The 24963-nt window shown below is 40.2% G+C and overlaps 1 protein-coding gene across 1 annotated transcript in view; it reads left to right on the top strand.

Annotated features, from left to right (window-relative positions):
- Positions 1–24963, top strand: part of DMGDH (dimethylglycine dehydrogenase) — a 63021-nt gene that overhangs the window by 21530 nt on the left and 16528 nt on the right. Inside the window, exons 6-14 of the mRNA XM_037032202.1 lie at positions 1144–1392; positions 2269–2467; positions 7374–7543; positions 7930–8083; positions 9739–9904; positions 10380–10510; positions 12053–12270; positions 13556–13713; positions 15950–16009. Of these exons, the coding sequence (XP_036888097.1) occupies positions 1144–1392; positions 2269–2467; positions 7374–7543; positions 7930–8083; positions 9739–9904; positions 10380–10510; positions 12053–12270; positions 13556–13713; positions 15950–16009 (1505 nt within the window). The remainder of the gene's footprint in view (positions 1–1143; positions 1393–2268; positions 2468–7373; positions 7544–7929; positions 8084–9738; positions 9905–10379; positions 10511–12052; positions 12271–13555; positions 13714–15949; positions 16010–24963) is intronic.

The following is a 24963-nucleotide window of genomic DNA, read 5'->3' as shown; positions in this document are numbered from 1 at the left end:
TAGCTACCTCCCGGCAGAAATTGGTGACTTGAAAGTCCTAAGGTAACCCTCCTGTTGCTTATGATTACACGAGAAAGACTCACTCACTGCTGGTGTCCAGGGCTCTCCAGGCAGCCCACACTGTCCCTTCCTCTGCGAGCGAGTCTCATAGCAGGACAGACCAAGGAAGGAAATCTGGTGTTCACAACAACTACAAAAAAGATAACACATGGGAATGTATATAAAGCCTACAGAGATGTGTGAGGTTTCTATGAAAAAAAGCTTTTAGACATCACTGAGGAACACAGGAGACTTCAACATATGGAAAGGGACCATGCTCTTGGGCATAGCCATGTCAATTCTGTTGATCAAGTTGCCACCAAGTAGAAGAGGGGTTAAATTACAGTGCAATGAAAAATTTCTTTGTACAGAAGAAATTTTGGGAGCTCCTGGGGGGAGCTCCCACTATTTGGGAGCCCTCTCCCCTTGGCTGTGGCCCCTCGTCCCTCCTGCCTGGACTCCAGGTGCCTTTGTGCCCTTTGCAAGAAAGGATCTAACAAACATATTCAAATTCAACTTTTAAAATAACAGAGAAAACTTAATGTGCTCTCTCTCCCCAAGTATATGCATTTTCAAATTCAAGTTAACAGTATAGTTCTGTATTGGTGGAATTTTAGGCATTAAGGAGGGCCTGAGGAACAGAGGGGGCTGACTTTCAGGGCTTGGTCCCCAACTATGATGCATTACACTGATCACACCGACGGTGCGGGGGCAGGGTGGGGGTGGCTCTTCCATGCCTGATCATCCCTGCTCTGCGAGTAGGGTCAGTCCATCGCTATCTTTTTTATCCACATTGGTATCTTTTACATATTTGAATTACTTTTTCCTTCAAAAATGTTTTCCTGCCCACCTTTGGTTATGGGCAAAATACTGTTCCATGAATAGGATTCCCTTAGATTATAGAATTATCTTCAAAACTCTCGGCAATATTGTCTTGTCTTCTTTTCCCTTATTTGATTGTACAATGATGAAAAGTCATTACGACATTCTTTAGACTTTTCCGTCAGTACTGAAGTCTACAATTTTATGCTGATATAAACTGCTGTTATCAGTGTCAGATGTGTGTTTATATATGTGACATTTGAACATGATTTTTTGTTTAAGGATTTTGGGCTCGTGAAGTAGGCAAAATGGCTGGCCTGGAGCATCCTCTCATTCCGGTTCAGCATCAGTATGTTGTGACTTCGACTATCCCTGAAGTGAAAGCTTTGAAACGAGAGCTCCCTGTGCTCCGAGACCTGGAAGGGTCTTACTACCTCCGACAGGAAAGGGATGGGCTCTTGTTTGGTCCCTATGAAAGTCAGGAGAAAATGAAAGTTCAGAGTTCGTGGGTTGCCAATGGAGTCCCTCCAGGTAAGTTTAGCCTCCCTCTTGGCTCTGCCCCATGCTGATGGCCTCTTCCTCAAATAAATTGTTAGGCGGATATTTAAGTAATTGAAGTTGAAGGGAGAGCCAGATGTGGGCTGGCCCCAAGTGCCGCATGTCCTGGTCCAGTCTTGGTGATCTGCAGGTCTCTGTGCTCCTTACCCACCAGCATGCAGTCCCTGGGAGGAGCAATAAGAAGCTGCTGGCTGCTGTGTGCAAGAATCATCAGTATTGGCGGACACGTTCTTTAAGAAGGTCGTGTGTGACCCTCTGCCTTCAATCACAGTGCCTTTTAGGATGGAGAAGATGACTGTACTTTCAGGCTCTGACTCTTTCTCAGAGTTCTGGCCCTCGGATATGTCTGGGAGTGGGCTCAGGGGAGAGGCTGCCATGCCATCCCTTCCCTGCTGAGAGTAAAAAGAGGTCCATTGGTTCACCATCTTGGATCCTAGAGGAGTTTCCCATTAGTCCCAGCGTCCTGACATGACCTGGTAAACTCTCAATAACTCACCTGGGAGGATGAAGCAGATTTTATGGTTATTTAAAGGATAAAAGATCTTTCTTATCAAACCAAACAACTGTCATTTGTTATTTCAAAGTGTGATTGGATTAAATACTGAAAACTGTTAATGTGTACAAACTTAAATTTTCTATTAATTGAAAAGGTTAGTTGTCATAATTTTATTGTTTCAAGAAATAATATTACTGTTCCCAATAATATAGTTTAGACTTCAAAAGAAAAGAGGAAGTACCTCCCTAACAGGCCATCTGTAAGTGTAAGCTGATTCGGGGATTCAAATCACTTTAGGGTACTGGCACTGCCTCTGTGGCATCCTGATCAGTCACAACACCGTGTCCTTTCAGGGTTTGGAAAGGAGCTCTTTGAGTCTGATCTAGACCGAATCATGGAGCACGTTGAGGCTGCCATGGAAATGGTTCCAGTCTTGAAAAAGGCTGACCTCATCAATATTGTCAACGGGCCCATCACCTATTCTCCTGACATTCTGCCCATGGTGGGTCCCCATCAGGGGGTCAGAAACTACTGGGTAGCTATAGGCTTTGGGTGAGTATCTCCATGTAATCCAACATTTATTTTGGAGTCGTGTATTTTAGATAAGTCTTATCCCAGAATCTCAGGCCAAAAATGGGGAAGGGAAAGGGGCAGAGAGTTTTCCCTTTCATGAACAACGAAGGGGGACTAATGAAAATTTACTTTTACAATGCCAACCATACAATGGTTTGATCACTTGTATAAGTTTCTAAAGATTTGCGCACAGAAGGGCAATGATTCCCTGGAAATTTCTCTTTGCATATTTCCTGCCATATCTATTATTTATGTCTCGTTTCATGCTGTATATGTTAGATAGGTCACTTGGCTCCAGTTTTACAAGGGTGTTTTTATAGCAAGATGTAACAAAGATATTTCAAAAATTCTAATGTATGACATACCTGATGCTATTTTTAGCATAATTCATGTTTGGCCAACATGATTTGTTTTTGTTTATGATTTCCCACTTTGCTTACTATTTGTGTCCATCATCCATTTGATGTTTCAGCTCTAATATTGGTGCCATTAATTTGGTAAGTATTAATATTGGTATTAATATTAAATATTAAAACCCATTTATTGTCATACCACAATTTTTAACATTCTATTTTCCTTCCCCATTTTATCTGACTATCTATTTAACTCTTATGTAATGATTTCTAGTTAGTGCTACCTCCTGGGCTATGGCCGAGAGCGAGGCAGCCGTGAGATCTGACCAGAGATGCAAGGCTGGTTGTGGTGCCGTCCTGTCAACAGGAGAGAGGCTGGGGTCTGAACACAGGAAGTAGCAGTGAGGACTGAGACAGGAGAGAAAATTAGTTAGGTTTGGTGACTGATTGCATTAGTCCCTGAGGGAGAGACAAAAATAGCTAATGATGGCAACCTTTCTATGGACCCTTGGTTGGTTGCTAAAGACCATGGGGAGAGAGAACCAGGAAAATAATGGGTGTCATTTTTGCTAGGCTGGGTTTGAAGTGTGAAGTTTAGATCTGTGGGACATCCAGAGAGAAGAAGCCAGAGGGAGATTGGGGCTGGAGGGGGCAATGTAACGGAGGGCTGGGAAACCCTACAGAGTCCGCATGTGGGCCTGTGCGTGTGGAGGTGGTTCTCTTGTATGTTACTTGTATACCTTCTTTGCAGAAATGTGTATTTGTACCTTTGGCCCATTTAAAAAATTAGGTTATTTATTTTTCTTTTTATCATTAAGTTGTAGGAGTTTTTTTAAAATACATTCTAGATATAAGACCCTCATCAGATTTGCATTTTTTCTCCCATTCTGTGGGTTCTTTCACTTTCTGAATAGTGTCTATTGAAGCACAAAATTTTTAATTTTGATGAAGTCCAGAATGTGTATTTTTTCTTTTTTCAAATTAAATTTATTGGAGTAACATTGGTTAATAAATTATATAAATTTCAGATATACAATTCTACAATATGACATCGTAGAGTCTGGTGTGTGCTTACCACCTGAAGTCTACTCTTTTCCCATCCCCACATATTTGACCCCCTTTACTCTAAATCCTCCTCAACCTGCTTCCCTTCTACTGATCACCATGCTGTTATCTGTACTGATGAGGTTTTGTTTGTTTGTCTGTCTGTTGCCTATTGTTTTACACCCCATATGTTAGGGAAATCATAGTTCTTTTCTGGAGTTCCCCCAAACTAAGAATAGAACCCCCACATAACCCAGCAATCCTTACTCTGGGGATCTACCTGAAAATTTTGGAGTCACTTATTTGTAAAGACATACCGTACTTTGCTGTGTATAATGCACACTTTTTTCTCCAAATTTCTGAGGGAAAAACAGAGATGTGCATTATACATAGATAGTACCTGGAATACCTTGTATCTGTTCTTGTGTTTTGGGATTATTTGTTACATAAAATTTCTTGTGCCATAATGTATTAAAAAATAAACGCTAAAACTCCTTTATAACACAAAAAACAAGTTATCTAACTATAAATAAATAAATAAATAAATAAATAAATAAATAATTGAATTTAAAAAATTAAAGCAGAAGATTATTTCCTGCAAGTTTGGGCCCAAAACGTGGGTGCACATTATACACAGCAAACCACAGCATTATGTACAGTAGCTGCTTCTTCTGTTACGTGAGGGAACTCCTGCCCCACTTTGGCTGCCCCTCGCAGCTCATACCAGTGACCCACCCCATGGCTCTGAAGGCCAACAGTGCCCATACCTGGCTGAGCACCAGAATCGCCCCTTGAGAATGTTTCAAAATAGACTCTCAACTTATGGTTAGTCACTTGCATGTGTTTCATTCTCCTTTACATGTTGTCTATGAAATTTCTGCTGTTTGTCCCTAGAATCCATGAAAGATGTGTTGAATTGGAAAATTAACCAGCAAATGGGTTCCTGGACCCCACTCCTATAGATTCTGATTTGCAGTCTGGAGGGGCACCCAGAAATCTTTGTTTTTATGTTGCTGGTTATTCCGCTGCAACCAGCCCATAGGATAGACGTTTATAAACTGTCTGCATACGAGTACCTTACTCACAGATGACCCTCGGACAGAGCTGTTTTGCTTTTGTCTTATTATAATCTAGTAATTCTTTCTGCTTCTGGGTGACTAGCATATTGCCCCCCAAAATGTTGAGTGAATTGTATCGAATTAAATCTAGTTTGTTCACTTAGAACAGACTATAAGCAGCAAATCTGGAGAGGGGAAAGTGCTTTAAGATGGAATATCTGATAGTTTAACAGAGTTGTCATGAAAAACAGACACAATCACTCAAAAAACACAGCAGCTGGGCCTTTGGGAAGAAGCAAGTTCTGTAGTTAATGCTGGAGATAGAAGGAGAGCCTAGGTCTCCTCATCAAGTTCCCTTCCACTTCCACTCCCCACATCACTACCTTATTACCAGATCTTACCAACAGCCATCCTCTCCTCTTGGTTACACAAGGGCCCAGCCGCTACCTGTGTTGCTTGCCTACTGTGTGCTTTTAAGTGCCATGTGAATGAAGTCTTCATCAACATCATAAAGAAAATGAGGAGACGAAAGCTCAGGGAGGTTGCACAACTTGCCCAAGGTCACACAGTTGGTAGTGGCAGGATGAGAATCATACCCTGATCTCCTTAATTCTATGGTTGATACTTTTGCCTACTAACTCAGGGATTCTCAACATCAGGTGAGATGTTTCCTAACTCTCAGTTGTGTGGCATTTTACATGTAAATTGTTAGTGGTTGGAGGGTAAAAGTTTGTATAAGATTCACTTTTAAAAAAAGAAACTGGATTTGATTCAGGATTATTCCCAAATACTAGCACTCTGTCCTATTTGTTTGCACATGGGCATTGTTGAAAGGGAAAGAAGATGATGGCCCAGCGAGGAGACCAGAGGAAACTGAAGTACAGCCCTGACTGTGCCCAAGAAGTCTGCCAAGGCTGTGACTCCTGTTGTGTGTGTCTTGTCTGACAAGAGGTTTAGGGCCACTGAAGAAGTGAAGCCCAATAACAGGGAACGCACACTGGGGTCAGATGACTGAATTTGCATACCCAGTCTGTTCTGTATTGCTGTGGGCCTTTATTTAACCCTTGTGTGCAGGTTGGTTTTCTCATTAGTAAAATAAAGTTGGTAAAGATATAATCAGCTGGTATATGTCAGGTGGAAATAATGCCTAGGTCATGGTAAGCACTTTCATTAAGCCAGTAAAACTTTATACAGTTTCTAGTCTTGTACACAGTATCTCTAGCTCTCAAAAATGGCAACTATTGTATCCCATACATTGGGCCTGGGTAAGTTAGTAAACATTTTAAGTGTATATTTCATAATTATTTTAAGTATATATGTAATAATTTTTCTTGATTTCTTGAAACTTAGTGAGATTGTTTGTGTATAATTTGGATGGCCTGTTTTCTCTTTAAAATATCAAAGGAAACATCAATTGCTGCTTTTTTATTCTGCTTGAGAAATAGCCTTATAACAAACTTAGAGGACATTTATTTTTATAAAAAAGCAAAACTGGCATCTTGGGTGGGAAAAGTTAGTTAACATTCCCAGTCTCTGCTAAAGTCCTCCCAAGCACTTAGAACCTGTGTGTCTGGCTATTAAGTTGCTGTTGTTTGGGGTACTGGGATTTCTTGCATTTAGAGGTCTGCTCACATAGCTGCCTTTCTTGGTTAGAGAAAGGCATAACTTCATGCTCATCCGATTTCTCAAAAGCTTCTTTTAAACCACAGATAAACCCGTGGCAAAGGCCTTCATCAGACGAGTGAGTGGGGAGAACAGCACATAGCTAACATTAAATTATGATTCCTCCACCTATATTTGCTGCAATCATGTTCTTGGTTTTAAAGCATCTTCATATGGAAATAGAAAGCAAGCCCATCTTCTACACTAAGTGTCCCTTTAGCTACAAAACACAGGGGCCAGTGCTCCTTTTCACCTCCTCCCCACATGTCCCAGAACGAGTGCCTCTTGTCTGGATGTTTCTAACTAAGATGATGGCCCAGGATCCCTGCACAGAACTAACCTGATTCAGAGAAGAAATGAGCATACCACTCCACAGTGTACATATTTCTCCTGCAAATTTCCTATCAGGATAACCACAGAACAGAAGGTATATCAATAAGGTACCAGCTTCATCTGCCTCTTGCTTCCTCCGCCCCATTTTCCTAAAGTGGACATAGTTACTAGGTAAGTAAGTGCGGTAGGCTACTTTGCCAGCATGCAGGTCTTGAAACTTTGTAAACAAACTAGTTATAAAGTCAGGCACACTTAATTTGGATGCCTAAATATGTTTTTTTTAGGAAAAAATTATGGCATAAAGATTACGTAGACTATGTGCTCTGGATAGCACAGAACACCCCAATTTTAAGGCCCTGTAAAATATTTGGACATGTTTATTTGTTTGAAAATAACGTGTGTTAGTAACAGTGTATCTATCTCTGTATTTTAAAGATATGGCATAATTCACGCTGGTGGGGTAGGGAAGTACCTCAGTGACTGGATCCTGCATGGAGAGCCCCCTTTTGATCTGATAGAACTGGACCCCAATCGCTATGGCAAATGGACAACCACTCAGTACACGGAGGCCAAAGCACGAGAGTCGTATGGATGCAACAATATTGGTAAAGTGCAAAGTACTCTTGTCTGCAGAGTGCGTACAGGTTGCCTTACAGCGCCTCTGACTTTAGAGGCTTTTTATTCTGTGCACTTTGGCGGGAGTGGCTAGGCACTCTAAAAAGCCTTGTGCCTCTAAGGTGCAACAAGGATCTATATTGATGTGCATATTTAATGTGTGGAGTGTACCAGTGATTTTCAGTTTTAAGTTTATTTTTACTTTACTTTTTGATGATCAAAATAAAAATGATAGCTTTTAGGGTATTTTTAACATAAATTTACTACATTTATATGCTTCTGGATTCTAAGTACTGTTTCCCATTTTGTGAATCCCTTCAAAGTATTTTATGGCTTTGGTTATACTCTATGTAAAGTGCTCGTTTTCCTTTTTCAGTTGGGTATCCTAAAGAAGAACGGTTTGCTGGCAGGCCGACTCAGCGCGTCAGTGGGCTTTATAAAACCCTGGAGTCTAAATGTTCCATGGGGTTTCACGCAGGCTGGGAACAGCCACACTGGTTTTACAAGCCGGGCCAGGACACCGGGTACAGGTAAATAAATGACTTTCTGTGGCTCTCACTGCCCACTGCCATTTCAGAGGTAGCTTGGAGGGACATCAGAGAGACACCAGTGCCATTTCTCCCCACTGACCCTGTCACTCCACCCCATTCCTACAAAATTTATTTTCCGACAATGGAAGCATTTGTCTCTCCGTCATGACATTGGCCTATATCTAGGGCCCATTTGGCTTCAAGAGTCCTACAGCCAGACCTGGTGAAGCCCCCGCTTGGCATTTTCCAGGAGCTCAGAGGAAACTTCCCACCCCCTCCAAATCCCCACATGCCTTCACTTGGCTCCTAAAGTTTTGTTCTGGCTTAGGATGCCTGGTTGAATCACGTAGTATGAGAACACAATGGATACGTAGGTCTTCTATTTATCAAGAAGTAGCTCAAAGCAACAACTTCCTACCATGTGCACTGAGTCATGCAAATTAATGCACTGTCGATAAATTAGGGAAGAGTATCATTTACTTAGCACTTGAGGTTAAGCTAAAACATAAAGAATGTCACTAGAACACTTCTATGATTTCCTCTAATGTTGTTGCCACTGTTTTACTTGGATTACATGCCCTGATTATACTTGGAATTAATAGTGATTATATATTTTTCCTCTTGAGAGTTTATAAGGCAAAAGAAAACACATAGCAAATCTAGAAATTGAGTTATTTTTTAACTTGTCATTTTGTTTATTTAAACAGGTTTTGATGTCTACTTTAAGGCCAGATTTAAATGGTGCAAAATACAGCAGAAGGCCAGTCATTGATTAATGAACTGGGGCTCCCCAGGCAGCCAATCTCAATTATCTGGGGGCAAAATACTGGCTTGGTTTTTCTTAAATGACTCATATAAATGCCAGCTCTATTCTTCACCTCATGCTGTTTGGATCTGGCCTGTTCCTTCTGCTATTTTAATAATTAAACTACTGAAAACTCATTTTGCAGACTTAGCAGCCTACTCTGAAGTTAAAACACCACACTAGAAAGTCCGCATCGTAAGGTAGAAAGGGTCCTGCACAATGAGTCAGGGGACCTTCGTTCCAGTCCAGCTCTGTCATTCAATGACACAAAGTCCTGGGGAGTCACTTTGTGTCTTTTTCCTAAAAAAACGAAGATGTTGGATCAGATCCTCACTTAGCCCGGGTGTGGCGCCTGCTAAAATGCAGAATCGGGCCCCACCCCAGACCTGTTGCATCAGAATCTGTGTCTTAACAAATGCAAGTGATTTGTATTTGCGTTAGTGTCTGAGAAGCACTGGACAACACAGCTCCATCCCCACATATTCTGATTTAATTGGATCCAAAAAACTGCTCCTTTTAAATGCTCCTTAGGGGACTCTCGTATACAGTCAGGGTCAAAACCCCAGGACTGGTTGGCTTCTAAGCTCTCTTCCAGATCTGAGAGCCCACAACTGCTCTTATTTTTCTAGTTAATAAATACTTTATTCACTATGAAATGGATCAAAGGGGCATATGAGTAACTTTAAAAAATCAGATTCCAACATATACATATGATTTACAGACCAGAATTTTAGGTTGTATTCTTTTTCCCAATGGGATTTAAGAGATGAACGGGGTTTATTAAAATATACTTATTCTGTGATTTTCTGAAAATGAATGACAGTTGTTTTTATCACAAACTGTGTTTCAGGCCAAGTTTTCGCCGCACAAACTGGTTTGAGCCTGTGGGCTCTGAGTATCAACAGGTTATGCAAAGAGTAGGGGTGATTGATCTGTCGCCGTTTGGCAAGTTTAACATCAAAGGCCAAGATTCTATCAGACTGTTGGACCATCTCTTTGCAAATGTCATTCCAAAGGTACATAACCTTAGAATGGTACAAGGTCCAGGATCCTGGTCTGCTTAACTCTCCTCTCATTAAAAAACAAAAACAAAACAAAACAAAACCCCAATATGTTATTTTAGTCCGCCTAATGATTTCTCTATGAACACTAGAACTCTTCAATTGGTCAAGAGTATTCTAGCTAATTTTTAAATTTAAATTTTGTTGAATGAATTATCATCCAAGGACCCTATGACTTCGCTTAATTGTGTCTGTGGTAGTTAAAACATTGACTGAGGTACAATTTTTATGACAAATAATTGTAATGTAAACTGAGAACTTCAAAATTTATCTTGGGCTTAGGTTTACAAATGATTCATACAATTGGTGTAAGTGATAAGATTCAGATATTTTTCATTTTTGACACCCACATTTTTGTATCCATGTTGTTTTAAAAGGATACATAAGATTTTTGTTGCATCCTGAGATCATTTTAAATTCTTTTGTGTAGGTGGGTTTTACAAATATAAGTCACATGTTAACCCCCAAAGGTCGAGTGTATGCTGAGTTGACTGTTTCTCACCGGTCCCCTGGGGAATTTCTGTTAATAACCGGCTCTGGGTCAGAACTTCACGATCTCAGGTGAGCGCACACCCAGTAAGAGAATTGTATACGGATTAAACATTGACTCAATCTTAAGCTGAGTTTTTCTGTTACCAGTAGTTGAAAGTATAACTTTAATTCTTAAGCCTTATTGTTTCAAATACATTTCATGTCTTTATAGGAAATTATTTAAAGTGGGGGACCCTGTCCCTGTCCACCTCCAAAAGGTAATCCTTCTTCGAGGTGTACTAATTCTAATAATATCAACTCCCATTTATTAGGCATCATCAATGGGTCAGAATTCTTTTTACATATTATCTTCATTAATTCTCTTAATAGATATATATTTGCGTATAATATACTATTCCCATTTTCAGATGAGGAAACTGTAGTTTGAGTTACAGAATGTGCTGAGGCCAGTCTTTCTGCCTGTGATACTCACAGTCAGCAACCTTCTCCCCTGTTCATGCTTTGTGCTCTTGGGCCCACAGCTGGACCCAAATGGTTGACCTGCCAAGTCCGTCCTTCACATCAATCTTTAGTCTCCTATTTAATCTAAAATCTGTAGTCTTTACTCTAGTATTCCAAAAGTATTTGGAATACTGTTGTTTAATAAATGTCAGGCCAGGAGTGAATAGACAGAATTGCCATAAAAGTTGAGCAGGAGAAGTCTTGACTCTGACAGGTAGATTCTTACTATAGTTGTAAAATTATGCAAATTATATCCTCCAATGCAAGATGTATTGGGAGCCATTTTAGTAGCTTAGCTTTGATGATTAATTTGTGATAGACTTGTGTAGTTCTAGGGACTGCTCAATAAATAATCAACAAAGCCCTGGCTGGTGTAGCTCAGTGGATTGAGCACGGGCCTGCGAACCAGAGGATCGCGGTTCGATTTCCAGTCAGGGCACATGCCTGGGTTGCAGTCCAGTTCCCTGCAGGCCAACTCCCAGCAGGGGATGCACAAAAGGCAACCATACATTGATGTTTCTCTCCCTCTCTCCTTCCCCTCTAAAGATAAATAAATAAATTAATTTTAAAAAATCTTTAAATAAATAAGTAAATAAATAATCAACAAATTCTATAACCGGGTCCCAGTGATGCATCAAGATAGAAATTTAAACTTCTTTAGAGTTTTTATATTTTCCTTGTGATTGTCAGAGCAATTCTGTGTCTGCTGGCAGGCACATTGTTAACTTTCAGCAGCATGAATGTGCCTTCTGTGTACGGGTATTAGAGAAAATTTGGGTTTAAACTAATTTTTGAAGATTGAGTCATTATTTTAAATGCAATAGGGCTATCATTATTTAAAATAATCATGTGGCAAAGCTCATTTAAAAGGAAGGATCCTCCTATGCTGTGAAAAATTACCCCCAATTTATAGAAAGGGTGCTTTACAAAGAGTCACTTAACATCTCTGGGACTCAGTTTCTTCAAATTTGAAAATTAGGTGATTATATGAAACAACATTCTGGGGACTTTCTGGTAATTCTAAACACAGAGTATGTCTTTGGGGAAAAATATGTTACGACATGCATTATTCAAGCAAAATTTAACACAATATTTATGACTCAAATACAGATGGATTGAAGAAGAGGCAGCCAAAGGTGGATACAATGTCGAAATTAAAAATATAACTGATGAACTTGGAGTTCTCGGAGTTGCAGGGCCACATGCAAGAAAGGTCCTTCAGAAGCTGACCTCTGAAGATCTTAGTGATGACGTTTTCAAGTTTCTTCAAACCAAATCTTTAAAGGTTTCCAATATTCCTGTCACTGCTATTAGGATATCTTACACTGGTAAGAGTCAGAAAATAACTTAGAGTCTCTAAAGTTTAAACAAAGCTGCTAGAAATGCACTTCCCCAGCCTCTCCACCCACCCCCCCATCTTTCATCAGTGTACTTTTGGAGGACGTTTTCTCCTGCCCAACTTTTATGACAATTTGGTCTATTCACTTGTTAGTCTGAGAAAGTCATTCCACAGATTTTTCAATTATGCTATAGCTGCCTACCATCTGTAAGGGAAGGTAAGAGAAGGGGAGATGACAGCTGCTGGAATGTAGGAAGGGCCAGCTGACTCCACCTGGGACCGTTCAAGATCACCTCCCATCGGCTGTTTCCCATCTTGAATACATCAGGCACCTCTCCTACAGCATTCCTGCTCTCTAGCTTTCTTTCTAGACTAAAAGTGCATTAGGGAAGTCTTCATGTAACACCTAACCTTGCACATAGTAGGTATTCAAAACAGAGTTGAACGAATGCTCTTTAGCTCCCTGTTGAGCTGGGGGTTCGCCTCTAACTCCCTCCAGACCTCCTCGTCCATTCCCAGGAGTACTTGGTGCCCATGCTCTTGTTCAGCTACCTGCTGCCCACGCTCTGGTGCTGCCCTGGAAAAACGCGTTTCCACCAGCCCTGGACACTGGGGGACCAGGGCAACACATAGTCTAAAGCCCTCCACCCTTCCCCGGAGTCCATGTACATTTCCCCCACCCCCTCCCCACTAACCTTCGCCAGATGGTGACCAGAACAAGGCACAAGCAGATTAAAAAATAAGCAGACTGGGTTGGGTTTCATTTCCATTTTTGCCTACAGCTCTAATGGTGAAATAAATGGCCAAGTGGGGAAGATAGGGTGCGGAGTATGGGGCATTAGAGACTGTGAAGACCACAATGAGGACCATTTCAATAAATGATAATTGTTTATTTTTTTAAGCCTTGTGATTAAGAGGCAGCTGGATAAACTGTGCCATGCTAACTACTCAACATTATGAAGCTGAGGTCCGGGGTCAAGGTTAGCTGCTGCGTTACAGTCTCTCCACGTCATGTGAAGAGAGTCCTAGAATACTGCCCTCTGTGTGAGCGACAGAATTGGGCACTAACGCATCTGTGGTGTGGCAGGTTTCTTCGCAGGGCTTTTTTGTTGCAACTATCATTTGCTTTTTTAAGTGAACTGGTCTTTTAACATTCAGCAATGTCTATGTTGCATAAGTGAAATCTCTCCATTTGTTTGTGGTTTTTAGCTAATGCGTATTAAACCTAGTGGCCGCCATTCCTATCTGATGTGGCACTTGTGGGTTTATTTTAGGGGAGCTGGGCTGGGAACTGTACCACAGACGAGAAGATTCTGCAGCACTGTATAGCGTCATCATGGATGCAGGCCGGGAGGAAGGAATCGACAATTTCGGAACATATGCCATGAATGTCTTAAGACTGGAGAAAGCTTTCCGAGCCTGGGGGTCAGAGGTTTGAAACACTAGCATCTTCATTAAAATTTGGTTTATTGTATCTGATTTTTATATGAGGGCTTGTTTTGTTTTGTTTTTTCCATTCTTTATTTTTATAAGGGGTAGTTTTTACTGCTTTAACATTGGTTCTTACTGTAAGAGAAATTACATATTATTAGATAACTTTATTTAATCAGGGCAGAGGTTTTTCTTTTCAATTCCTCAGTTGAAAGGGTAGTGGAATGATGACATAATGGTTATTCTGCCTAGTCCCTCCCGTTGGCCGAGAGCCCGGACACCCATCTCTGGCTGTGTGTGGGCTGTGGCTGCTCCGAGGGAGCCTGCACCCCACCTTTCAAATTATTCTTCCTCTGTCATTTTTCCCATTCTCATTTTCTTCTTACCATGTTCCTTTTGGGGGAAATAATAATAAAAGGCATCTTTCCGAGGAGCATAGTTGATGGTCTAGAATGTGTGGTCTAGCTTACTTGTACCATTAATAATGGGAATGAAGGATTTCTATTTGTCTAGTTACACACTGTTTCATAGGCATGATTTCACTCACCTTCTCAGCTCTCTGATTGTTGGTGATTCTGGGACAAGGGGTTGGGAGTCCGGGCGTCTGCATTATCCGAATTCTGCCCGCATCATACTCAGAAACAGTAAACAACTTGGTCCGGGTTCTATGAAGTGGCCGGACTGTGGCTCAAACTCTCTCCTATTTGATCTCCCATGTGGCAGGCTATCTCTGGACCCCTTAGTTTTTTCAGATTCCTTGTTTTTTCTTAGAAGACTTTGAGGTTTTAGGCTTGAGAGGTGAGATGAGTGATAGTGGAGAAGGATGATGGACTGTAGAGTGGGGTCTCTTGGGTTTGAGTTTACCCTCTACCGCATAGGTGACCTTAATTCTCAAAAGCCTCTGTTTGCTCTCCTATAAATAGAGACCATCTTTTTTCCAACAGAGCTATAGTTATTAGATAGCCTACAAAGTGCCTAGTGAATAATAGAATGAATTTAACTGGAGAGCAAAGTAAGTTTGAAAGCAGATGCAGGGCCCCTTAGGCCTTTAAACTATAGGCAGAAGCAAGTGGGCTTTGAGGCAGCGAGGGCAGCCTCTTGGCACCACTGTAGGAGGAGCAAGGGCTCTGGGGCCGGCTGTCCTTCGCAGGAGAGATGCTCTGTGAGGGACTCCCAGCCTTCAGACAAGGTTGCAGCAGGGAGGGAAACAGGGAAAATCCCGTCCCCACCCTGCTCCCCAGGGAATGAAGCAGCAGTAGCAACCTTTGGAGTCAGGCATTTCTGCACCCTCCTGCCTTTTTATTTCTCTTTCGCCTCTTCTCAGGAAGTGGTCCTCCTACGAGCCGAGCCGTTCCCATCCCAGGTCCCTCGGTTTCCCAGCAGTGCCAGCACGCCCTCTAGTGTTGTTACAGCAATCAATCTTCTGGGCTTTTAATTTTTTTCTCGGAGAAATTCTGAAACCTTGAACAGATACAAAATAATTTTAGAGTTGCTCAAATTAATTAGAAAATATGAAACCAAATTTTATGTTATGTAAAACAAGTTTATATTTCTCATTTGGTTTATACTATTGTTGTGTTATCTTTTTAAAGAAGTTTAGCTACTCTTTATGGGGTTTAGACAAGTTCTCTTGGAGCAACTATTGGACTCTTGGAGACCAATAGCAACAAAACAAACAAACAAACAAAAACCATTAACTTCAATGGTTTTTCCCAAGTAGTGGCTTTAGTTCTGATTTGAAGTATATTGGAATAACTCAGCTGTATTTGAAAAGATTGAGATTCAACCTCTATTTTCCTCTTTGTCCCTGAATTCTGTAGAAGTCATTTTCCTACCATCTGCTCTCTCCTTTGCTTATCCTGACTCCTGGTTAATTGTAAGATAAGTAGATTACTTCATAACTTTTCAAAACCTAATCACACAAAATTACTACATAAAAACACATGAAAGTCTTGTTTCTGGAAGGAACACTGTGTTGTGGTATTCCTCAGGTATTTATTATGATAAAAGTCATTGACAAACTGTGAATTTTAGTTTCTAGTTGCTATTGAAATAATGACTAAAAGGGTACATTTGAATTTTAGATTTAAAAAAATCACTTTAAAGACCAGTCTATGATTTTCTTTTTTCACAATTTATATTCAAAATTAAAAAGTACTCTTTACCAAAAAAATACATGAAAGTTACTGAAATGATTTGCACTCATCTAAGATTTAAAATGCTTGCTTCCCTTCTAGATGAACTGTGATACAAATCCCTTGGAAGCTGGACTGGAATATTTTGTAAAGCTAAATAAGGTATGTTTATATTCCAAAGGGCACTTGAAGTAAATCTTAAAAGTATCCCGTTTCATGACAGAGCCTTGCTTTAAAATATAACCATGTGATTACAGGACAAAGTTGTTGAACAGAAATGCTAAGCGTGGCTCAAGTGCTCCATAATGCACTTTGTCCAAAACTTGCTATCTGTTCAACCTTTTGCAGTGCGCTTGTAGAGCTAATATAGCTGAACCCAGCAACTTTAAAGGCAAAATCTACATTCTGAGATAAAAATAAGTGAGGATAAGAGGTCAGCAGACATTTTTGTAAAACCTGGTGCCTCGTTAAGCCACAACGCAGCTCATCAGACATATACATTAATTGACTCTCCCTGGGCGCTCACAGCACGGAGCAGCCTCGCCTCAGCTAATCTTCCATCTGCTTGTTACGCATCTTTGTATGTAAACCACAACACCTGAGTATAAGCAAATGGCACATTTCAAATGTGTTTGGCATAAAAGAGGTATTTACTGGGAAGCCAGTACAGGCCCAAAGAGTACCAACATTCTAAAGGGAACTTGTACATCAGTGGTTTTCAAAGTGCACTTCTCAGACAGGACACATCTGCATCTGGGAGCTTGTTAGAAATGCAGTTTCTCAGGTTCGGCCCTAGACCCACTAAATCAGAATCGGGGGGTGGGGGGGAGGTCAAGCTGAGAAATCTCGTTTACCAAGCTGCAGGAGATTCTGATGCACCTGAAGTTTGAGAAGCACCACCCTACATAATTATTGTGGAAAAGCATGTTAAGGCCAACTTATTACAGCTTAGCGCATCTAGTCAAGGCGATAAATATGTATAGGAAGACATCTCATTGTTATGGGCAGAATGTTGTGCCCTTCCGAGATTCACGTGTTGAAGCCCCTAATCCCATACTGTGATACTATTTGGAGGAGGGGCCTTTGTGAGGTAACTAGGGTTAGATGAGACCATGAGGTGGGGTCCCCACGTGGGAATTTGTGTTCTTATGAGAAGAGGAAGAGAGACAAGAAGCTCGCTCTCGGTACATGTAAGGACACAGTGAGAGGGCAAGCCAGGAAGAGGACACTTATAGGGGGACCAAATCAGCCAGCACCTTGATCTTGGACTTGCTAGACTCTAGAACTGCAAGAAATAACTTCCTGTTGTTTAAGCCACCCAGCCTGCGGTCCTCTGTTAGAGCAGCCCAGCTGACTCGCACCCATTAAGCAGTGTCTTTGTTCCTATAAAAGGCTTGGTGGAGCTGGGCCTGGGTTGTAGGTTAGAACAGCAGCTGCTGCTGTTTGGGATTCTTGCGAGAGTTCCAAGAACAAACTGTCCTGCCGTAGGTGCTGATAAGTTAAAGTAAAGGCTGCTTTCCCATCCTATGGAAATATGTGAGTGCATGCCTATGAATCAGGCTGAGGAAACTTTTTTAATGTCTCTGCATCAGTTCGCAACTTCTGAGCTAAGCTAGTGACATAAACATGTATGTTTACAGTATTAGATTTTAGGAAAAGGAGCCTTCTCCTAAGGGGTTTTAAAGGGAATATCTCTCTGTGCATATTCCCCCCGACTTTTATTTTTATGAGGTTCCATCTGCCTCCGGACCAGAGGAAGCAGGTGCTGGGAATTCAAGCAGACCCTAGCAGCAGATTGCTCCTTCTGATAACAGAAATCTTAGTTTAGATGTTTAACATAAGGATAAAAATGGCCTGGCTCTTGAAAGCACTAAAGTTCTGTTGTTGGTCATCAATAGGTAAATAGATAATTGTGTGTTTTGCTTCAGTGTTTGGGTGTTATTGTTTGGGAAAAAAGCACAGATAAATTATCTCTTTGTATTGAAAATGGATTTTAAAGCTCCCTTTATGGTTATAAGCAGGTGTGGATTGTGTATTTATTAGTTCCTCCAAATTATTTCAATAACCAAAGCTCAGCCCAGAATTTAGTTAGTTATTTAACAGATAATACTTTTGATTTATGGAGTGTTTTTACGATTTCTGAATCGTGGCTTCTCATTCTGGTGTCACAAAGTTAATTTCTAATGCTTTCACCAGGTGAAAATCCAGGAGCACAAGAACCTGGACCCACCTGAGCCAGTCTTTTTCCATTGTATTGACTCAGGTGGTTAGTGGGTGTCAACCTGGCCACAGTGATGTTTGCTAATTTCCAAGGCAGGTGAATAGGTTGGATCAACTTTGTTTAGATCCTACATTCATACCAGGTTTTATTACTCTTAATTTGCTCTTCACAGATGTTCTGTTGGTGGGGGTAATTTGGGGGAGGGTGTTGTTTTTTTAATTTGTTTTACCAGTTGAAGGCAAGGCCTTGATACTCAAGTATTACCATAAAGAGGGGTGTAATGTTTCTTCTGGTGGAGAGCCTTCCCTTTCATTTGTAAAAAACACAACATCTGTGAAGCGCAATAAAGTGAACAGCAATAAAACCAGGTATGCCTCTGTGTAGAACTCACTTCTTGGCCCTTTAGTGTTTCCATGATTGTTCATAAGCCATGATACTAAGGAAAACATAGAGATGCAATGGTGTCCCAGCCAGGAGGGCCCCTAGAGATCACCCAGCACCACCTCTTCTTTGGAGGGCGAGGAAACTAAAGCCCAGAGAGGCAGAGAGACCTAAGTGCAGTCAGCAGGGCTGGCCGGGGTTGGGCTCTGACCTCACTGTAGTGCCTTCTCACCCAGCCCTCTCCCTAGTAAGCTCCCTTCCCATAAAGAGCTGATCAGTCTTGAATAGCTGGCCAGGAATTCCTTTTCCTGGGAATAACATCATAGAATTTTCATGGACTCAACTTCATTAATTGATACCGCCCATAATCATTTTTTGTTATAACAAATTCTGTGTCTTGTGGTAGGATTGGATAGCTGCTTTGACCATTTAAGAAGGAAAACAGCTGAGTGAGGAGATAGATGGACCATTATACTTCATTAGGGTGAACTGAGTTTTTGTGAAACTGGTACAAAAGTGGGAAAAAGAAAGTGAAATATTGAGGGAGTCTTAGATGGCAAAGGAAGACGGTGTGAAGACACTGGCCTTGCTTAATTTTTAGAGTTGTTTGAGCTTCAGTTTTCCTAGTGGCATTACAATGCATCTATCGAGTCGACATTTATTAAGTTCCTTTATTAGACACCTCGCCAGACCCCCGGTCTAAAAGTTAAAGACAGAGTTCCTGGTGGCTCTCAGATCTCACGAAACTTGAAACAGATGCTATTGAAGGAACCAAAGATGTAAGAAACATTCTTAACGTTCATTATGAAAACACCGTCCATGGGGGGCGGGGTTTGGCAGCACAGAACGGTGCCATCTCGTGGAGAGTAAGCAGAGGGCCTGAGAGGCAGCGTTAACCACAACCCTGGTGCAGGTGGAAATAACTGAATACTTGTATACATTTTTAAATTTCCTCAGCTAGAAACCCTTTACCTAAAACAGTTCATATCATTGTTGTTACTGGTATTAGAATTTGTTCCAAAGGAAGTTACTTCTGGGGAAAATAGTGGCATTTTTTTCTGTTGGAAATGAAGTACACTAATCAAGAGCAAAAGGAAAATTAACTGCCTTAAAATTGAGTCATATGTATTCTTGGAATTTTTCTCTTGGAATGACTGAATATTTGTGCATTTCCAGAGAAGCTACCACATGCTCTCAGTAAATGGCATTATAATAATATTTCAAAGAAGCTACCAATGTTCCACACACTATGTTCAGCAGAGTATTCTTTTTTATATTTTTTAAAATCTATTTAATTTCCTTAATCCCTTTACTTTTTCCCTCAGCTCCTAATCACCCGCCCCTCTGACAGCTGTCAGTCTGTTCTTTGTATCCATGAGTCTGTTTCTATTTTGCTTGTTCATTTATTTTGTTGATTAGATTCCACATATAAATGAAATTATATGGTGCATGTCTTTCTCTGACTGGCTTATTTCCCTTAGCATGGTGCTCTCCAGGTCCATCCATGCTGTTTCGAAGGGTAAGATTTCATTCTTTTTTCTGACCAAGTAGCATTATATTGTGTAAATATACTACAACTTTTTTTATCTAGTGATGGACACTTGGACTACTTCCAAATCTTAGCTAATGTGAATAACACTGCAATGAACATAGGAATGTGTATGTTCTTTCGAATCTGTATTTCAAGTCTCTTCAGATATCTTCTCAGAGGTGGAATTGCTGGGTCATAAGGCAGTTCCACTTTTTAGTTTTGGGGGGAAATTCCATAGCACTTTTTACACTAGTTGCACCATTCTGCATTCCCACTAATAGTGAATGATGGTTCCCATTTCTCCACACCCTCACCAGCACTTGTTATTTGTTGATTTATTGATTACAGCTATTCTGACAGGTATGAAGTGATATCTCATTGTGGTTTTTATTTGCATTCTTTGATGATTAGTGGTGTTGAGCATCTTTTTGTATGTCTATTGGCCATCTGTATGTCCTCTTTGGAGAAGTGTCTATTCAGGTCCTTTGCCCATTTTTTAATTAGAGTGTTTGTTTTTTTTTGGTGTTTTAGTTTTGTAAACTCTTCATAAACTTTGGATATTAACCCCTAATTATTTGTCTCATTGATGAATATGTTCCCACATTCAGTGGGTTGTCTTTTTCACTTTGTGATGGTTTCCTTTGCTGTGTAAAACTTTTTAATTAGATGTAGTCCCATTTGTTTACTTTTTTCCTTTTGTTCCCCTTGCCTGCAGTGACATAGCAGAAAAAATATTGCTATGAGAAATGTCTGAGATTTTACTTCCTATGTTTTTTTTCTAGTTTTGTGCTTTTGAATCTTTAAGTCTTTAATCCATTTTGAGTTTATTCTCGTGTGTGGTGTAAGAAGGTGGTCTAGCTTCTTTTTTTTGCACATATCTGTCCGATTTTCCCAACACCATTTAATGAATAGATCATCTTTACCCCATTAGATGGTTTTGCGTCTCTTGTCAAATATTATTTGACCATAAAAGTATTGGTTTATCTCTGGGCTGTCTATTCTGTTCTGTTGATCTATATGTCTGTCTTTATGTCAGTACCATGCTGTTTTGATTACTATGGCCTTATAATATAGTTTGATATCCAGTAGCATGATTCCTCCAACTTTGTTCTTCTTTCTTAAGATTGCTGTGGCTATTCTGGATCTTTGTGGTTCCATATAAGTTTTTGGAATATTTGTTCCAGTTCTGTGAAATACAGCATTGGTATCTTGATAATAGGAATTGTGTTGAATCTATAGATTATTTTGGGTAGTATGAACATTTTTTAAATTATTTATTTATTTATTTATTTTTAGAGAGAGGGGAAGGGAGAAAGACACAGAGGAAGAGAAACATCCGTGTGAGAGAGGAACATTAATGAGCTGCCTCTCATGCATGCCCTGTCTGGGGACTGAGCCCATAACCTAGGCATTGCCTTGACCAGGAATCCAACCAGCGACCTTTGCCTTTGCAGGACGACACCCAACCAACTGAGCCACACTGGTCAGGGCAGTATGAACATTTTAATGATGTTAATTCTTCCTATCCGTAAACATAATATACATTTTCACTTACTTGTATCTTCTTCAACTTTTTCCTATGATGCTTTAAAAAATCTTGAGGTTCAGGCTGCATCCCAGATCAATTTAAAAAGAATCTTGGGAGTGTTGACTCAGGCATCGGTACTTTTTTTTAAATTCCCCAGACAATTCCAGAAAAGATTGAGAATGATTTTTTTCAAATCAATGATTTTCAAGTGCCCAAACTTTTCTACCCTGGAGAACTTTAAAAAAATTACTGATGCTGTGCCCTAGGGGTTCTCAAAGTGTGGCTCTCAGACTAGCACATCAGTGTTGCCCTGGGGGTCTTTCAGAGATGCAAAGTATTGAGTACCACCCCAGACCCCAAAATCAGAAACTGGGGGCCCAATGGGCTGTTAACAAGTCCTCCAGGAGACTTTTATTTAAAAAAGAATTGTTTCAATTACACTTTACATTCAATATTATTTTGTATTTGTTTCAGATGTACAGCATAGTGCTGAGACAATCATATACTTTACAAAGTGTTTCCCATGATATTTCTAGTACCATACATAGTTATTATAATATTAGCACCATACATGGTTATTATAATATTATTGACTCTATTGCCTATGCTGCACTGTACACCCTGTTTTGTAACTACCAGCCTACACTTCTCAAACCTTTCACCTGTTTTACCCAGTCCCCCACCCCCTCCCCCTGGCAACCATCTGTCCATTCTCTGTATCTATGAGAGGAGATTCTGACTCACACTCAAGTTTGAGAACCCTGACCTACCCCAAACCAACTGGTTGGGTATGGGGGGTGGTGATAATAAGGTCTAGGACTCTTGGTTTTGTTATGCAGCGAAGATTGAGAACCACTGTCTTGGTTTTTTCTTAACCCCATGCTTGCTGTGGTCCTAGGAGTAAACGGGAAAGCAGAGAAACGGGTAGACTTATCAGAGGCTGGAGCTATAGAATCTGAGTGGATTGGCAGTAAGTCGGTAGCTGCATGACCCATTTTGGCTAGTCTGCGGGTGAATACGTTCTATCCCCCCTTCTTTGGAACTGGCAGTAATTTGCTTGTTTGTTTGTTTTAGTAGTTTGTTTTTAATCACCAGATTCTAGCTATGTGGCCTTGGGAAAGCTATTTAATTTCATTTTGTACTTGAGATTGCTAATCTGTGTAATAAGGGCTCCCTTGCCATGTATAAAACTCTAGGAACTAGAATAGTGTTAGCCACAGCTAACACAGTGGTTGATGATAGCAATGCTACATTATCTACATGAGCCACATAGTTGTGTCATTTTTATTAAGCCATCCTTGTTCTCTTACCCATTTCCATGGCTGAATGATAAAGAAGAGATGGAAAGGAAAGAAAGAAAAGAGGAAGAAAAACCTAGGCTGAGATAAAGCTTGTAATTCCTCAAACACCTTTCAGAGTGTATTCAGAGTGTCTTAAACTAGCAGGCAGTGAACCATCATCCTCACTTATACCCAATTTCTGCTATGAAATAATAATTCCACTCTACAAGCTTAAATGTGGTGGTTAGTTGACTACTTTATAATTTGGAAGTCTGTGTACTTTGGTCTAGGAATGAGTTGAAGTAATTATCTAGATCGCTTTTATTTACTATTATTTTTATTTAAAACAGCTTAGCTAAACATGCAATAAATTGAAATATAAAAAGTATTCCATTTGATAAGTTAGAATGCATGTTTACACTCATGGACCCACAGCCACGATGCAGATGGTGAGCATGTGCTCACCCCCAGAAGTTTGCTGACGCCCCTTTGCAATCTCTACCTCCAGACCTCATGCACCCCCACATGATCCTGAGGGACTTCCTGGCACTATCGACTGCTTTGCATTTTCTAGAGTTTTAGATAAATGTAATCATACACTGTATACTCTTTGTTTTCTTTCACTCAATGTAATTAGTTTGAGACTCATCTGTGGTGTTATGTGTATCAATAGATCATTCCTTTTGATGCTAGGATATATATATCACAATTTATTTATATACCTACTGATTAACTCTTGAGTTGTTTCCAGCTTAAGGCTATTACATATAAAATGGCTATGAACATTTGTGTACAAGTACTTGTATGGACAAACACTTTCTTTTTTTCCTTGGATAAATGCCTAGGAGTGGCATGGGTGGATAAAATATTAAGTATGTGTTAACTTTCGAAGACATTGCTTTGTAAAGTGATGTACCATTTTATATTTTACATTTCTACCAGCAGTATCCAAGAATTCCAGTTCCTCCACAGCTTTGCCAATCACTTGCCATGGTCAGTGTTTTGAACTTTAGTTTTTCTAAGAGGTATGTAGTGGTATCTCATCAAAGTTTTAATTTATTTCCTTAATGACTTGATATTGAACATCTTTTTATGTACTTGTCTACCATCCCTATCTCTTTTTATATGAAGTATCTGGTCAATTCTTTTACTAAGTTTTAATTGTTTTCTTCTTATTTTCTTTTCTTTTTTAGTTTTAGAAGTTCTTCATGTATTCCAGGTACAAGTTCTTTATTAGATATATGCTTTACAAATATTTTTCCCCAATCTGTGTTTTGTCGTTTCATTTGGCTAATAGTGTCTTTCAAATAATAGAGCTTTTGAATTTTTTAAAAAAACTTATTCATTGATTTTAGAGAGACTGAGAGTGAGTGAGTGGGGTGGGAAGGAGGGAGAGAGAGGGGGGGGGAGAGAGAGAGAGAGATTTGTTGTTCCACGTACTTATGCATTCATTGCTTGATTCCTGTGTGTGCCCTGACCTGGATCAAACCTGCAAACTTGGAGTATTAGAACAACATTCTAACCAACTCAGCTACCCAGCCGAGGCTAATTTTTTGAAACTTTTAAAGTATATTTTATTGATTGTGCTATTACAGGTTTCCCAATTTTCCTTTTTTATCTCCCCTCTGCTCTGTACCCCCTTAGTTCATGTCCATGGGTTGTACATATAAGTTCTTTGAATTCTCTGTTCCCTATACGATTTTTTACCTCTCCCCATCCAATTTATGCCTACCAATTATGCTTCTCCCCATTCTTCCCCTCCCCCCTAACTGAAAACTGTCCACGTGGTGTCCATTTCTCTGGTTTTGTTCCTGTTGTACTTGTTTGCTTAGTTTTTGTTTTCATTGTTTTTCTTGTTTTAGGTTCATTTGTTGATAGCTGTGAGTTTGTTGTCATTTCACTGTTCATACTTTTTGATCTTTATTTTTTTAAATATTTTATTTATTTATCTTTAGAGGGGAAGGGAAGGAGAGAGGAAGGAAACATCAATGTATGGTTGCTTCTCGTGCATCCCCTGCAGAGAACTGGCCCCTGCCGGAAACTGGCCTGCAACCCAAGCATGTGCCCTGACTGGGAATTGAACCGCGATAGTCTGGTTTGCAGGCCTGTGCTCAATCCACTGAGCTACACCAGCCAGGGCTACTTTTTGATCTTTAATTTCTTAGATAAGTCCCT

Source organism: Sturnira hondurensis, unplaced genomic scaffold (assembly GCF_014824575.4).
Source record: "Sturnira hondurensis isolate 20B ecotype Veracruz unplaced genomic scaffold, ASM1482457v3 Scaffold0021354, whole genome shotgun sequence".
NCBI classification, from domain to species: Eukaryota; Metazoa; Chordata; class Mammalia; order Chiroptera; family Phyllostomidae; genus Sturnira; species Sturnira hondurensis.
Note: the sequence above shows the minus strand (reverse complement) of the source record. Positions and strands in the feature narration are given on the sequence as shown.